Source organism: Malaya genurostris, chromosome 2 (assembly GCF_030247185.1).
Source record: "Malaya genurostris strain Urasoe2022 chromosome 2, Malgen_1.1, whole genome shotgun sequence".
NCBI classification, from domain to species: Eukaryota; Metazoa; Arthropoda; class Insecta; order Diptera; family Culicidae; genus Malaya; species Malaya genurostris.
In genome coordinates, this window is record NC_080571.1 from 260975949 (window position 1) to 260990638 (window position 14690).

The window sequence follows — 14690 nt, forward strand, 5'->3', positions numbered from 1 at the left end:
TTCCGTTGCATGGCAGCATAAAAAACGGAAAAACTTCGTTAAATATTCGCAATACAACTTGCGAGCCCGAATTCTAGCCGTCACATTCTGTTTATCATTACGGTTCGGAACAGTTTTCACCTTACCGGTGCTTGGAAGTATGCACGAAAGTTGGGAACATTTCTATTTCATCCTGAGTTCCGTTTTTGTTGCGCTCCTATAGCCTTTCAGGCTGTTGTCAAACGTGTATCGAAAGATTTAAGAACGTTGTGGACAGTGATTGCAGAAAAAAATTTAATAAAATGCGGTTTGTCGGTTATGTCACTTACACTATTATATCTCCGGAATCGGAAGTGTTCGCTATTAGATCTTGATCAAACTTGATCAACATCCCAACAAGCCTAAGATGGTTGAAACCGGTTTAACAATCTTCGTGAAAATTGTGCTCGTCCAGCTGAGTCGAATGATATGTAACGATAGGGTCTCCAGAGCCCCAACCAAATGTCGGCTTTTACTACAATTCCATATATTTCCAATAGAGTAAGGCAAACATCCATTTTAATCCATCTAACAGTGCGATGATGTCTTCCTCATCAATGACTATTTATAAAAATCGACGTGATTCCCACTTTGAAGGTTTTTCAGTTTTATCTCCAGTGTTTTCGGAACCAGATACCAGGAATTAAAGTAACCAAAGCGAGTTTGTTTGACCTTTAACTAAAAAGTTCTAAAAATTTGAATAAAAATTAGTTTCAAATTGTGTTAAATAAGACTCAAAATAAAATTTATGCAAAAATAGCGTTTTACGGTTGAAAAATCATTGTTTACTCTGGATTACATTTATTTACAGTTTCGATAACATTTTTGCCTTTCTCATATAGAAAGGTTATGCAATCACTGTGAACACTTTTATACACATTCTGTCAAATTTTGACGCATATCGTACGATTAGTTTTTGTTTGGCGTCTATACAAAGAAGTTGAAAAATTTTCGTGTGACGATTTTTATAATGAATGAAAATTTAGAACAACGGCTCGCCTTCGAAGCGCCATTCGGTCGATTGTTGTGCGGTTTCGACGTCATATTCATAGATCCACACCTCATCACCAGTTATGATGCATTCGATAAATGTGGGGTCACTATCTGCGTTGGAAATCATCTCTTTGGCCACATCAACACGACGCTGTTTTTGAATGAAATTCAGTTTTTTTGGCACCAGCCGAGAAGCGACGTGTTTCAAACCCAAAACATCAGTTAAAATGTATTCGGCTGATCCAAAAGAGATGCCCAACAACACAGCAATCTCTCTAATCGGTACAGAACGATTTTGCAACACGATTTGCTTTGTCGATTCAAAGTTTTCTTCAGTAACAGATGTTGTTGGGCGGAACACTTGTTGTTTCGGAACACTTAAATCCATTTGCAACACAAAATTTGATGCACGCACGTTGTTCAAAATTGCCAACGTTGAGAGAATAAAGGTTTACCGATTGGACAAGCGCGGGAATTTTAAAATGAAAATTCCGGTTCTTTTTTTGTCATAAGGTATATGATAGTACGATTGATATGAGAAAGGCATCATTACACCACTAGGTGGATTAAAACAGGTTTTTAAACCCTGTTTTAATCTAATTAACAGTTTTTAAGAAACATCATTGAAGAAGAATGTGCGTACCAAAATACAAACGCCCTTATCAAATCAGTCTGTAATGCTTTGCTATACTGAAAAAGTATGCAAAGTTTTATCTAAATGGTATGTAAAATCTAATGATTTGTTATCCATTTCTGAAATTGCTCTTCGGCGCCGTGACTTGAAAGAGAATTTTCTACCTAACCGCACTCAGCTATCCGTAGCTCCGAAGTGGGAGGTCAGATCCGGATCAAAATTAAATGGGACAGAATGAAGAACGTGCAACTTTTCGTCACACTCACTCATTCACACCCACCGGTTTTCCTTTGTAGACTTAGTTTCACTGATTGAGCTGATTAATTTGGAACAGGAGCTAAATGAAAAATAAATTTTCATTGAAAAATTGTTTTGTTCGTATGTGTTATTACGCTATTTGATTCTTAACAATAAAACTTGTGTTTTTGTCGCCCTTTAAAAATTCATTCTGCACTAGTAACTGACACTCCTAGTTACTCTGTACCAGAGCTAATAAAAGTCATTTTCATTGACTCAAAATAGACGAAAATGACGAGAAATTACTGTCACTCTCAGCTTCGCTTGCAAACTATGAGAACGAAGTTCATGTCCAGTCAATGACATAAGCGGGAGCTGTGAGAATCGAAAATGACAGAAAAAGGTTTCACAATAACTTTTACCTGTTGGTGCTCGAATTTGTAGTAGTTTTGCTTTCCAAAGAGTTTCTGGGATATAATTACTTTGATTTGTCATATTTTAGTCACTATTTATAGCCAAACGTCACAGATTTTCAATACATCGATGAAAGAATGAGAATTTAAATTCTGTTGATGCTCCCTGCAGACGTTAGTTTGGTTTTGTCTTGTCATAGAGTGACGTTGGCAATTATTCTCTCTCATTTTTTCAATGAGAAACGAAAATGCTTCGTCTCTCTTCGTTTGTTCTGGTGTCGGTCATTCACGAATGAGACAGTAAAATATTGAAAATGAGGCTGTTGGATTGGATTCTTTCATTGAGAATGCGTGACATTTTTAAGCTCTGCTCTGTACGAAACGTGAACTGTGTTCAGCAAACAAATAATTAAATCATAGGAGCGATTTCAGCAGCAAGAATTTTTATATGGAAGATCTATAATAGAACTGAAACTGGAACAAACGTATCCCCAACAAGTCGTTCTATTTTAATTTATTCGAACAGTTCTTCTGTCAAATTTAAAACTGGCATACGATGCCCTTTTTTTTTGCTATATTTGAAGCAGCAAGACATTTTGAAAGTAACGAGTAATGTCAACAATGTGTGCGTGAAAACAAATTCCTGCGCTTTTTATCCTGATTTTAATCAATAAATCTTCCATATAGTTGAAAAATAAACAAATTGGATCATTCTGCTTAGAATTGTATTTCAAGAAAAGCGAAAATCTTAGCTGAAAACTCTTCCGTTTTTCCGAAAACTACTCGAGAAAAATTATTTCAGCTTCAACTTACTTCAACTAACACGTTTGATTAGCAACGAACACATTACTATATTGATTTTCTCTTGAAGAAATTATAGCGAAATAATAATTTACGCAAGGGTGAGTGTCCGGTTACCGGTACCCTATTCTTGTAAGCTTATAACTTCTGACTAAGTGCACATTATGCGGACATATATACATCAATGAAAAGCTAAAGTCCCTAGCTATCAACTGAATAAGAAACTAAGTTGATTCAATCGATTGAAAAACCTACATTATCAATTTAGTAATGTGATCAATTCTGGCTATTTCGAAAAAGGGTTACGCACCCCAAGAAATTTCGCTAAAAATGGAAAAATATAATCAAAAACTGCAATTATTCAAAGAAAAAACGGATTTTTTTTTCGGAGACGTTTTGGACAAAAGTCTTTATTGCCTGGTGGTGATTTTGCCTTGGCTCTCTTGGCCGATGATTTGGATGGTGGTGCCTTTGGTGTTAACTTGCTCGCTCTTTCGCCGGCTTCGTGGCATTGAACACGTCACTGCAGCCGATTTTATTAGCTTCTTATGCACTAATTATTGGCATTTATCAGTGCATTAAATTTCATTTTCCTCGATTTTGACGATTTTTTTGGATTCGCCATGGCTAACCGAACCAAAGTTTTTACTTATATGACGGATGTTTTGAAGCTGTCAAGTTGTCCACGTGTTCCATATCACCTGAGATGCCAGGTAATACAATAATTTTAGCTAGCACAAATGAAAAGATCGCGCCAATTTTCAAAAGTGTGTAATTTCTGACGAATGTCTGCAAAAAATCGAAGTTTCAAAAGTCTGCGAAAAGTCTTTTGACGAAAAAAGGTTTACATGTTAACTAAGAAATTTGATAATTTACAGACAAATTTACAGACTTGGCATCTCTGCATATCACTGACAATTTTTCGCGAATTGTCGAAACAAATAGGGTATCGGCAACCGAAATCGGTTGACATTTTAAAAATAACGAAAAAAAAACTTTGGTTGCGAAAATTTTGATAGTATTAAATCACGAAATAGATCGATTTCACTTCATAATTATTCAATCCACTCAACTTGTCGATTGATGCTTTTCATTTTATAATACTAAAAAAACGTGCTTAATCCACCTAGCAGTGAGATGATACATTTTTTATAAATCCACATGCGTTTTTTGCATGAATATTCTTCGGTGTTTTAGTTCTGATAACATTATTTTAATGACCATCGTTTTAAGTGGCTATTTGAGATTTTAATCACTCATTACCCTGTAATGTCGAAGTTGAAAATCAGATCGAATTTGAATCTAAACGTGTGACAATCGATTGAACATTCCATGCGATGTCGAAGTAAGTTCCACTTTAGAGTTTGCGGTACTTTCAGAGCCGGTATTAAGAAACCAACCTAACGCAAAACGATTCGTATGGCCATATGACGAATAAATTACAATAGTTTCGAGTGCAACTTTGAAGCTTTTTGGGACTGTCATCTTCTATATCGGTTTGAATTTTGAAAACTCATCACCCTTTAATTCCAGAATCGGAAGTCAGAATTGGATGAATTCATTAATTTTGTATGAAACCACAAAACTTTTAATTTGAATTCTTGTTTTTGAAACTCGATTTAGCTTTTTGAGAAAACGATTGAGCTTTGAGAAACGATTTGATACTAGAATCGGAATTCTAAAATCCGCCGAAGTCAGTTAAATTCACCAGAGGAGCTGTACAGTTTACATTTGATTCAAAATGTTTGAAAATCAGTGTAGACATCTTTGAGAAATTGTAGTGCGAATTAAAGTTTTAGGTATCTTCCGAATCGGAAACTGAATATCGCTAAAACTGAAATAAGTTTATTTGGTTGTCGACTATCCAAACCTGCAAACCCGATAAAGCTGATTAGTTTATGTGAAATGAACATTTTTATACTAATCACCACCTTTATATTAATCACATTGTTCTAAACCGGAAATCAGATCTGACTGAAAAGCAAAATGTTCTACAGGCCTTTCATTTGAATCTTAGATCGGTTCAGCCATCTACGAGAAAAATTAGTTACACAGTTTTGATTTCGTTTCACATATCATCCTGTAGTTCCGAAACCAGAGGTCAGAGCCAAACATAATTCAGGAACCTTGTTTGGGAGTATACGACTTTTCATATGAATCTGAGTTTGTAGAAAACGATTGAGTCATCTCAGAGAAAATTGAGTGAAATTATTTTTCACACACATATTTGCTGATCTCAACGAACTGATTCGAATGGTATATGGGTGTTATGTTCTTCCAACAAGTAGTTTAAAAAAATATAACTATGGAATTACTTTCAACTAGAAAATGCTCATCATCTGATTTACATGCCATATTCGAACGATTATGTTGCCAAAACCGAACCGTGCTAAAATCGGTCCGAGGCAAAATATCATGAAAAAGGATGCTGTACTCTGTCTTGATGGTACTTAGAAATACTTGTATGTAACAGTATAAAAAATCGTGTTTCACGTTGCTCCCAAGCATTGCTTTGTCATACAGCGCTCAAAACTCCTACTGCTGGAATAGGGGAAAGGTATATAATTCGCTCAAATTTTAGAAAAATTTTCCGAGGCCCGAAGGACCGAGTGTCATATACCAATCGATTCAGCTCGACGAATTGAACAAATTTCCGTGTGTGTCTGTATGTGTGTTGTCAACTAAGAGGTCGAGATCTCAGAAATGGCTGGACCGATTTTGATCAAACTAGTCGCAAATGAAAGGTCTCCCCGTCACCCAAAACGCTATTGAATGGTTTTGAGATCGGATGTTTACTTTTTGAGTTATACGAAGTTTTATGTCAAAATTTTCAGTTTTTTGACAGCATCTGTCACAATTGACCTTGAAAACAGAATATGTTTTCAGACTTAGATTCCGCACGATAATACCTATCCAACAAGCCATGGATTGTTAAAATCCGTCCATTTTTAACGGAGATATCGAAATTTTTGTGTAAACGACTTTTTCCCCTATTCCAGCAGTAGAAGTTTGGATCGCTGTCTGGCAAAGAAATGCTTTGGAACAACATAAAACACGATTTTTTATACTGTTACATACATTTGGTTTTAAGTACCCAAAAGACTGTGTACAACATGATATTTTGCCTCGGACCGATTTTAGCACGGTTCGTTTTTGGCAACATAATCGTTCGAATATGACATATGTAAACCAGACGAATTTTCGAGTTGAAAGCAATTCCATAATTATATTGATTTAAACGACTTACAGAAATAAATGCTGGAAGAAAATATCAGCCATATACCATTCGAATCAGTTCGTCGAGATCAGCAAATCCGCGTGTGACCAATAATTTCACTCAATTTTTTTCGGAGATGACTCAACCATGTTCTACAAACTCAGATTCATATGAAAATCTAAGAATCATCTAAGATTCAAATGAAAAGTTTTAAGATTCTATAAAACATCTTGCTTTTCAGTTAGATCCAACTTCCGGTTTAGAGAGATACATGGTGATTAGTATAAAAATGTCTATTTCAAATAAATTAATCAGATTTATCGGGTTAGCAGATTTGTATAGTCGATAACCAAAAAAACTTATTTCATTTTTGGTTGTACTCAGTTTTCGATTCGGAAGGTATTCAAAAATTTAATTTGCGCTACGACTTCTCAAAGATGTCTGCACTGATTTTTAAACATTTTAAATCAAATGTAAACTACATAGCTATTCAGATAAATTTGTCTGACTTTGGCTACACCGAATTTTGAATTCCGGTTCCAGTATCGAATCGTTTCTCAAAGCTCAATCGTTTTCTAAATAAAAGCCAAATCGAATTTCAGAAACAAAAGTTCAAATTAAAATAAATCCAATTTTATCGAATTCTGACTTCCGATTCTGGAATTGTAGGATGATGAATTTTTAAAATTCAAGGCGATATAGAAGATAACAATCCCGAAAAGATTCAAAGTTGGACTCAAAAATATTGCAATTTAATCGTCATATGGCCATACGATTGGGTTTGGGTTATGCTGGTTCCTGAATACCGGCTCTGGTAGTACCTTAAATTACCCTAAACTCTAAAGTGGAAATTATTTCGACATATCATGGAATGTTTAATCGATTGTTACACTTTCAGATTCAAATTCGATCCGATTTGCTGTTTCGACATTACAGAGTAATGAGTGATTAAAATCTCAAATTGTCACTTGAATCGACGGACATTAGAATAATGTCATGAAATCTGAAACACCGAAGAATATTCAAGCAAAAAACACATGCGGATTGATAAAAAAAAGGTATCATCTCACTGCTAGGTGGATTAAGCACGTTTTTTTAACAGAAAATATTTAGTTTTGTGTAGCACGTTCTTATACAGATGCTCTGTACCAGTGTAGTTAACTTTTCTATTAGTGAATTAAAATTTACATCATGAAATGTAAGCAATTTTCCATCTAACATTGGTAGAACACTACTGAATATGCCCTAAGTCTGTAGTTTTTAATACAAATGTCGAGATTTCAGGACTTAAAGCAAAACTGACAACTTTTTTTTTGAATCGGTTGACTCACTATGGAGCATACGGCGTGAAAATTATTTCAAAAGATAACTTATCGAACAAATATTTCTACCACTCATTGCTGTACTCATAAAACTAGCCTTTTCATATCGATAGTCTTAAAAGTGTACTTGAAAATTCGAGTGCATATAAAGATATCGCGAGTCTAAATTCAGCACATCGTAGCTAGAAAAATATTGCTCGCATATTTCCGCGGAACTAACATTATTCCGGCGAACTACCGTGAGTAGGTTAATGCCTTTTATATTCTTTTCATCTCTAATAATTAAATAATTGGCAATACAAACCGTTTTCATAACAATGATTGAGTACAAATTCAAAATGGAGTAGCCATTACTTACTATTTTCTCTGCTGTATTGCTTCTTAGAGCCGAAGCAAAGATATTGCATTCGATTTTATCACAATTCGTTGATTGAAAGTCGAGTAATAGGTAATATAAATACTGTTTCGCTTTTTATTATATTTTTCCGCTTCTCAATCCAACTTTGGAAAGTATTCGGAAATTGTTATTCATTATTGGGCATACTTTTGTATTTTTTTTATTTATTTGCAGCAGGGAAAAGCCCATTGGAGTTAGTTTATGTCAAAATTGCTCTCCAGTAGACATAAAACCTCCCCATCTTTTGCATCAACAGATTACAATCATCCATATGATACATTTTACTTAAATCTAGTACTTCTATAGTAGCACATGGGCTGAGAAGTCCCGGGGCTAACAAAGAGTACACGATCGTGTTGGTTCCGGAGTGAAGTGATGAATCCATGTTTCATTCATTGTCATATATCCGTGCAAAAATTCCGGTTTGTTTCGTTTAAATATAGCGAAACACTGCTCAGATTCATCAACACATTCTCGTTTTTGGTCAACAGTGAGGAAACGCGGCACCCTTTTTGAACAAAGCTTTCTCATAGACAAACGCTCATGCAATACAAAGCCAAGACGTTCCTTTGATATCTTTACGATGTCAGCTAACTCACGCAATTTCACTTTTCGATTATTCAAAACGATTTTGTAGATTTTTTATGTTTTCTAATGTTACCGTCATAGTTAAAGCCGGGCCTAAATAAACGATAAAAAGGATACATTGCGCGAGTAACGGATTTCTCGATTTATAATTATAACAAAAGCATAACTATTATTTTTCGATTAATTTATAACAAAAGCATAACTATTATTTTACGTTCAGGCAGAAACTTTGGAATAAACTTACTACTTTGTTTGTTTTTCATAATTCTCGACTAAAAAACTGTGCACTGAATAAACCATCTTACTATTTTGTCTAGGACTCAACAAAAGTTATTCTAGGTGCGTCTGGAATAACAAATGTTTATCTGAGCACAAACAACAGAAACATTCTCCATTGAAAAGCATTTCTGCAGGTGTAAAAGAATGTTGAAAATCTGCACAATGGCTTGATATGGCAAAGCAATGAGAAATGATTTATTTTTTCTGTATTCATTGAATCATTCAAAGAATACCCCGTCCCGCGTCAATTCTAAAGGAACGATGTCATTCGTCAAAAAAAACGTCAACGAACACATTCATCCACCGTCGTTTATTCCGGACCACCCTTCTTGATCTGACAGTAACAAAAAGAATTATCTCGTGAGCTCATTTTATTTTCCATTTATTTTTTTTTTTTTTGCTACTCACCACAATTCCACCGTCAGCCAGCCCAACGTCAGGCAGATTGAAGGAACCATGCTTTCTGGAGAAAAATTTCGCGAAGCACGCCATCAATAAAGGTACTACTTCTATCGGTTTCGTGAGGTGGTACAGGTGCGTTTCGCTACCAGATTGGTTTTATTTATTCACCGACGACGAATAAACTTGCCGCTTGATTCATAAATTTTAATATGTTTGCTTCACTGCACGGCTTCTTCCTAGGCCATGAGCAGAAAATCTTACCAGTGTATGTTTCGTATTTTTTTCTTCTTTGCACTTTTTTACCTGACTTCCAAGTGTTCAGAGTTTTAATCCAAGCCGTCACATTTTCGTTTTCTGTTTTTAACGGAGTTCTTATAATTAATAATCTACTTCTTGATGTCACACCCAATTAATTATTCATTTGAGCACTTTTGATAAAAAAAATAAACACGCACACCGTATCTCAGAAAACGATCATCACTTTTTTGGACTACCGCGAATTTCATTTCTTAAGAACGCATTCTTTTGCGTTCAACCGGTGCGATACCTCGAGGGCAACTGTCCACCTTGGCGAAGGCGGCCCATATACGCCTATCAGCTAGCAGCGGGAATCTTTGCTTTGGCCTGGTCAACACCTATAATAGCTCGTTATCAGTTTGTTTCGGCAGAACGAACGACTTTTCCACGCTCTGATAAGCAACGGTAGGATGGGCAGAAGCAAGACACGGCACGGGTGAAGACACCAAGGCGAAATCTGCCAACCAACATCGCCCCACAGCAGCAAACGGAGCGTCCGTCCGGTTGACCGACTTACGCGGAAAGCTCATTCCCGAATTCTTATGTTACTGATAGTTTTTAATTCATCAAATATTTTTCAACTAGTTTACAACTGTGCAGGTAGCATTCAAAGGAAAAAAACCCAACCTCTTAAGTCGATTATTTTATTCAAGTAATTTCTAAATGAAGGCCGCACGCCGGTGTTCGCTGTTGATGCTAGTAACTCTGATTGTAGATTAGAAGGTACCGCTAGATAGCTACCGGTGAAGTCCGATCAAAGTTGACACTTTGACTAATTGAATTCCTCCGCAGTTTTTTTGTTTGTTTTTCATTTATTGACGATTTCGGAAACCATGGTATGGTTTCTCGGTGAAGTAATTTTTTAATGACTTCTACTCGTGATGTTACAATACAAAATTGGGAAGTATATTCACATACTTTCGGTACCGATATCGGCACTGAGATGAACACAATTAGTACATCGATGATTTTCTTGCAATTTTCTGCTGAAAGTAATAGAAGAGAAGATATTCAAAATTACAAATTTAATGTGTTTCTCATCATCAGTGCGGTAAAATCGAATTCAATCGAATAATATAAGATGAAAATTAATCTTACGGCCACTGACTGTCAGCATATCCCTTCTCATTCATTCCACATTTCTTGCCATAATCAAGTGAAGCCCCAAGAATTCTTCGTCAATTGAATAATCGTAATCGTCATTTGAAGTTTTGCTGGCTCAGTTTCGAGTGCCAAGTAGCTGTTTCATTGTATTCGCTGTTGGTAGTGAGCAAGCTCGAAAGAATAGGCACAAACATCAGCTCAAAATCAGAAAATATCTGCAGCCAGAATTATGAATAGAGGGTGGCGGTTCACATTTGAGTTTTGGAGTAGCAAGTTTGAATTGGTAATTTTAAACTAAGGAGTGTATCGAAAATAAGCTATCCATAACTTTTTCTTTCAAATTATGATAAAAATCGATATTTTATTCAAACTAAAAACTAATCCTTTATTGTACGAGGTTAAACTTGAACATAATGAAAACTGGATGAAATTTAAGTTATTCCTGCACGAATTTTCGAACTTTTGATCGAACGCTCTTCATCAAGTTCCGGACAAGCGTTGCATCGCATTTTTTGGACGCTTAAGCCCAAATTTTTTTGAACTCCTGCATGTTCCCAGCTGCCTTACCAGTCTTCTTGAAGACCCTCTTCACGATTGACCAATAACGTTCGATGGGTCGAAGCTGAGGGCAATTTGGTGGATTGATATTTTTCTCAACGAAATTTATACTCTTTTCCGCAAGCCAATTTAGAATGGTTTTGGCATAGTGAGCCGACGCTAAATCCGGCCAAAACAGTGGAGGTGTACTATGCTTCTAATATAAAGGCAGAAATCTCTTCTGGAGGCACTCAGATCGATAGATTTCTGCATTTATAGTTCCGGCAGTGTAAAAATGGTTGACTTCAAACCACAGGAACATATTGCTTGCCATACCAGTACCTTTCGACCGAATTTCTTCACTTGAATCGACCTGTCCGCATCGCTCACATCCTCCCCACCGACGACAGTAAAGTATTGTGGTCCTGTAAGGGTTTTTGAGTCCTCCTTTACATAAGTCTCATCGTCCATTAACACGCATGCCTCTGGACACTGCAAAAGACACGAATACAATTTACGGGCCCTTGTTGCTACTCGCTTCTTCTGTTTTACACTTTGTTTCGAGATTTTCTGCTTCTTATAAGTCTTCAGGCGATTTCGCCTCTTGATACGCTGGATCATTCCGACACTCGTTCCTGCTTTTTTGCCAAATTACGTATTGACATTGATTTGTTGTTCATGATTAGAGATACCACTTTCTGGTCCAGTTTCGGCTTGGAAGAACCGAGTTTTCTGCCTCTTCCTGGTAGCTCATCCAAAGAATAGTGTTCCCCTAACTTATTAATGATGGTTTCAACTCTGGCATGATGAATTCCAAACCGCTTCGGCAATTTTCGCATAGTAATATTCTTCTCACTTAGCCATGTGTCCAGAACCTTAGTTTTCACTTTCTTTTCAATACGCGACATTTTGAAAACGCAGAAGTTCAACCGCACAAACATGTAAACAAACGAAAGCTGACAGCCAAATGCACAGCATGCTGTGATCTGACCATAAAAAACCTGCTTTAATCCAGCTAGTGGTGTAATGATGCCTTTCTCATATCAATCATACCATCATATATAATACTGTGGTATTCTTCAAAATATTTTTTTTTCTTCGATTCTTAAAAGAATAACCGAAATCGATTTTCTTGACCGTCTACTGATAAAAACTATCAATTGAAAAAGATTTGAGGTCAATTTAGAAAACTTTTTGCGGTTTTTCGCTCTTTTCAGTGATGGTATAAAATTTTTAACACACTTTACCCTATATTTCCGGATCGCGAAGTCGGTTTCGCATGAAATTCAGGAATTACGTATGGGACCACAGGACCTTTCACTTGAACCTAAGTTTGTGAAAATAAGTCGCGCCATCTATGAGAAAAGTTAGAACACATATTTTGACTTTTTTTGCACATTTGACCCCATAACTCTGGAAACGGAAGTCGGATCCCAATAATATTCAGGAATTTTGTATGGGACCACAAGACCTTTCATTTGAATCTAGGTTTGTGAAAATCGGTTCAGCCATCTCCTAGAAAAGTTAGTGCAAAAAAAAAACGTTACATACACACATACGCACATACACACACACACACACACACAGAAGGAAACAATTAATTTATGTTTATTCTGTAATTGATATTTCAGCTATCAAAACTGGTTTACCTTTTCATCTATTATCTTCGAACCAATTCGAATGTTTACATAAACATCATTTGAAGACCGCTCTCAGACTTTTGAAAAGAATATTTTGTTACATCAAACTGAAGTGGGTAAACTGAGTTTCGAATGGAAGAGAAAAGAATGAAGAACTAAATGCTGCCCGTTCGACACGGCAGCGAAGGTTGAATGTTAGAGTGTGAAGTTTTCTGCGGTAGAGTCATAGTCAGTGTGTTCCACATTCGGTTTCAATTGAATTAAATGAAGTTTTACCGCACTGCTCATGATGTTGTCTAGCGAAGTTCAGTTTTTGTTTTCAATGCGCCTTCAAATAAACGCTGTTTAACGATACTAAAAAATTAAAATTTATTACATTGTTCCAAATATTTTGATAGATTTTTGTTTAATATGTTCATTTCTTTGTATTTATGGAAATGCATTTAAGTAAAACGGATATAAGGCTTCCTAATATTGTTTTGGCAAAAAATCATGTTAGAAAAATGTGATATGTTTGATTTATTCATGTTTCATATAGTTGCTGTTACACCATAAAATATTAGCAGTATTCAAGCAACGTATTAGTATCTATGTTAGTCTATCATAAAAAAATGTTTCGAATTTTTATTACCATCACTATCAATCAATCAATAGCCATCTAAATTAACATACATGTAACCTACAGAATTTCAGAAACCTGTTTAAAAATGAATCGTTTCGAAGCTACACACGATTATTTCTTATGTTTTAAAAATACAAGAAGTGGATTTTTACTTTTCTCATGTAGAAAGGCTACCATTGTGAAACCTGACTTTTCACCTTTAGTTCTTAGAACCAAATGTCATATACAATTCGATTCAGCTCATCGAATTAAGCAAATATCTGTGTGTGTATGACAAATAAACTCAATTTCCTCGGAGACGGTTAAACTGATTTCCATAAACTAGGATTCAAATGAATTGTCTTACGGTCTCAAATGAAGTGCCGGAATTGCAGGATGATATGCACCAAAGAAATGAAAATAATGTCACTCAACTTTCACGGAGACGATTGAACCGATCATCACACCATTAGATTCAAATGAAAGGACTTGCGATTTCATACAAAGTTACCAAATTTCATTTGGAAAAGAACTAATTTCAGAAGCTTTTTTTCGGAAATGACTCAACCGATTTTCACAATCAGAGATTTAACTGAGAGGTCTTCAGATATCATAAGAATTTCCCAAATTTTATTCGGATCCAACTTCCGGTTCCGGAGAAAAGTGCTTACAGTAAAAATGTCAATTTCAAGAATTTTTTTTTCATGAATAATTTGGCTAACAATTGGTTAATAAATTTCTCTAATTTCCATCAGATTCTCATCAAGTCAAATTCAAATTAACAGGACTGAGAGTCTTTCTGTTTTATGTTATACATGACCCATTATTTATTTTAAACCGCCATTTAAATCAAAGGTGCAGATAATTTTGGAAATTCTTTTAAATTGTGCTTAAAACTGTTTCTGTTTGCATTATCCGATGGTTTATTGATCCGAAATTCAATATATCGGTATCCAGTTTCCGGTCGCAGAAGTTCCGGAATCACTGGTAAAAATCGTCTCTTTTCCTAAAATCTAGTTGAATCCGATTCATTAATTTTTAGTTGATTGGCGTAAAGTCGCCATAACTAAGTTCAGTTTTACAATGACGAAGTCGAAACATATATTGAAGCCACCCTGAGCTGCGATAGACACAGTTCTACAACAGTACCGGTAAGCGTACATCGATCAATGATCCAAATCTTAGCCGCCTCATGACCGGTACCACATAT

At 35.7% G+C, this 14690-nt stretch overlaps 1 protein-coding gene across 1 annotated transcript in view; it reads right to left on the minus strand.

Moving 5' to 3' along the window:
• LOC131429720 (cGMP-dependent protein kinase 1) overlaps positions 1–9894 on the minus strand; it is a 40915-nt gene extending 31021 nt beyond the window's left edge. Inside the window, exon 1 of the mRNA XM_058594040.1 lies at positions 9308–9894. Within this exon, the coding sequence (XP_058450023.1) occupies positions 9308–9391 (84 nt within the window). The 5' untranslated portion in view covers positions 9392–9894. The remainder of the gene's footprint in view (positions 1–9307) is intronic.
• Between the last annotated feature and the right edge of the window lie 4796 nt (positions 9895–14690).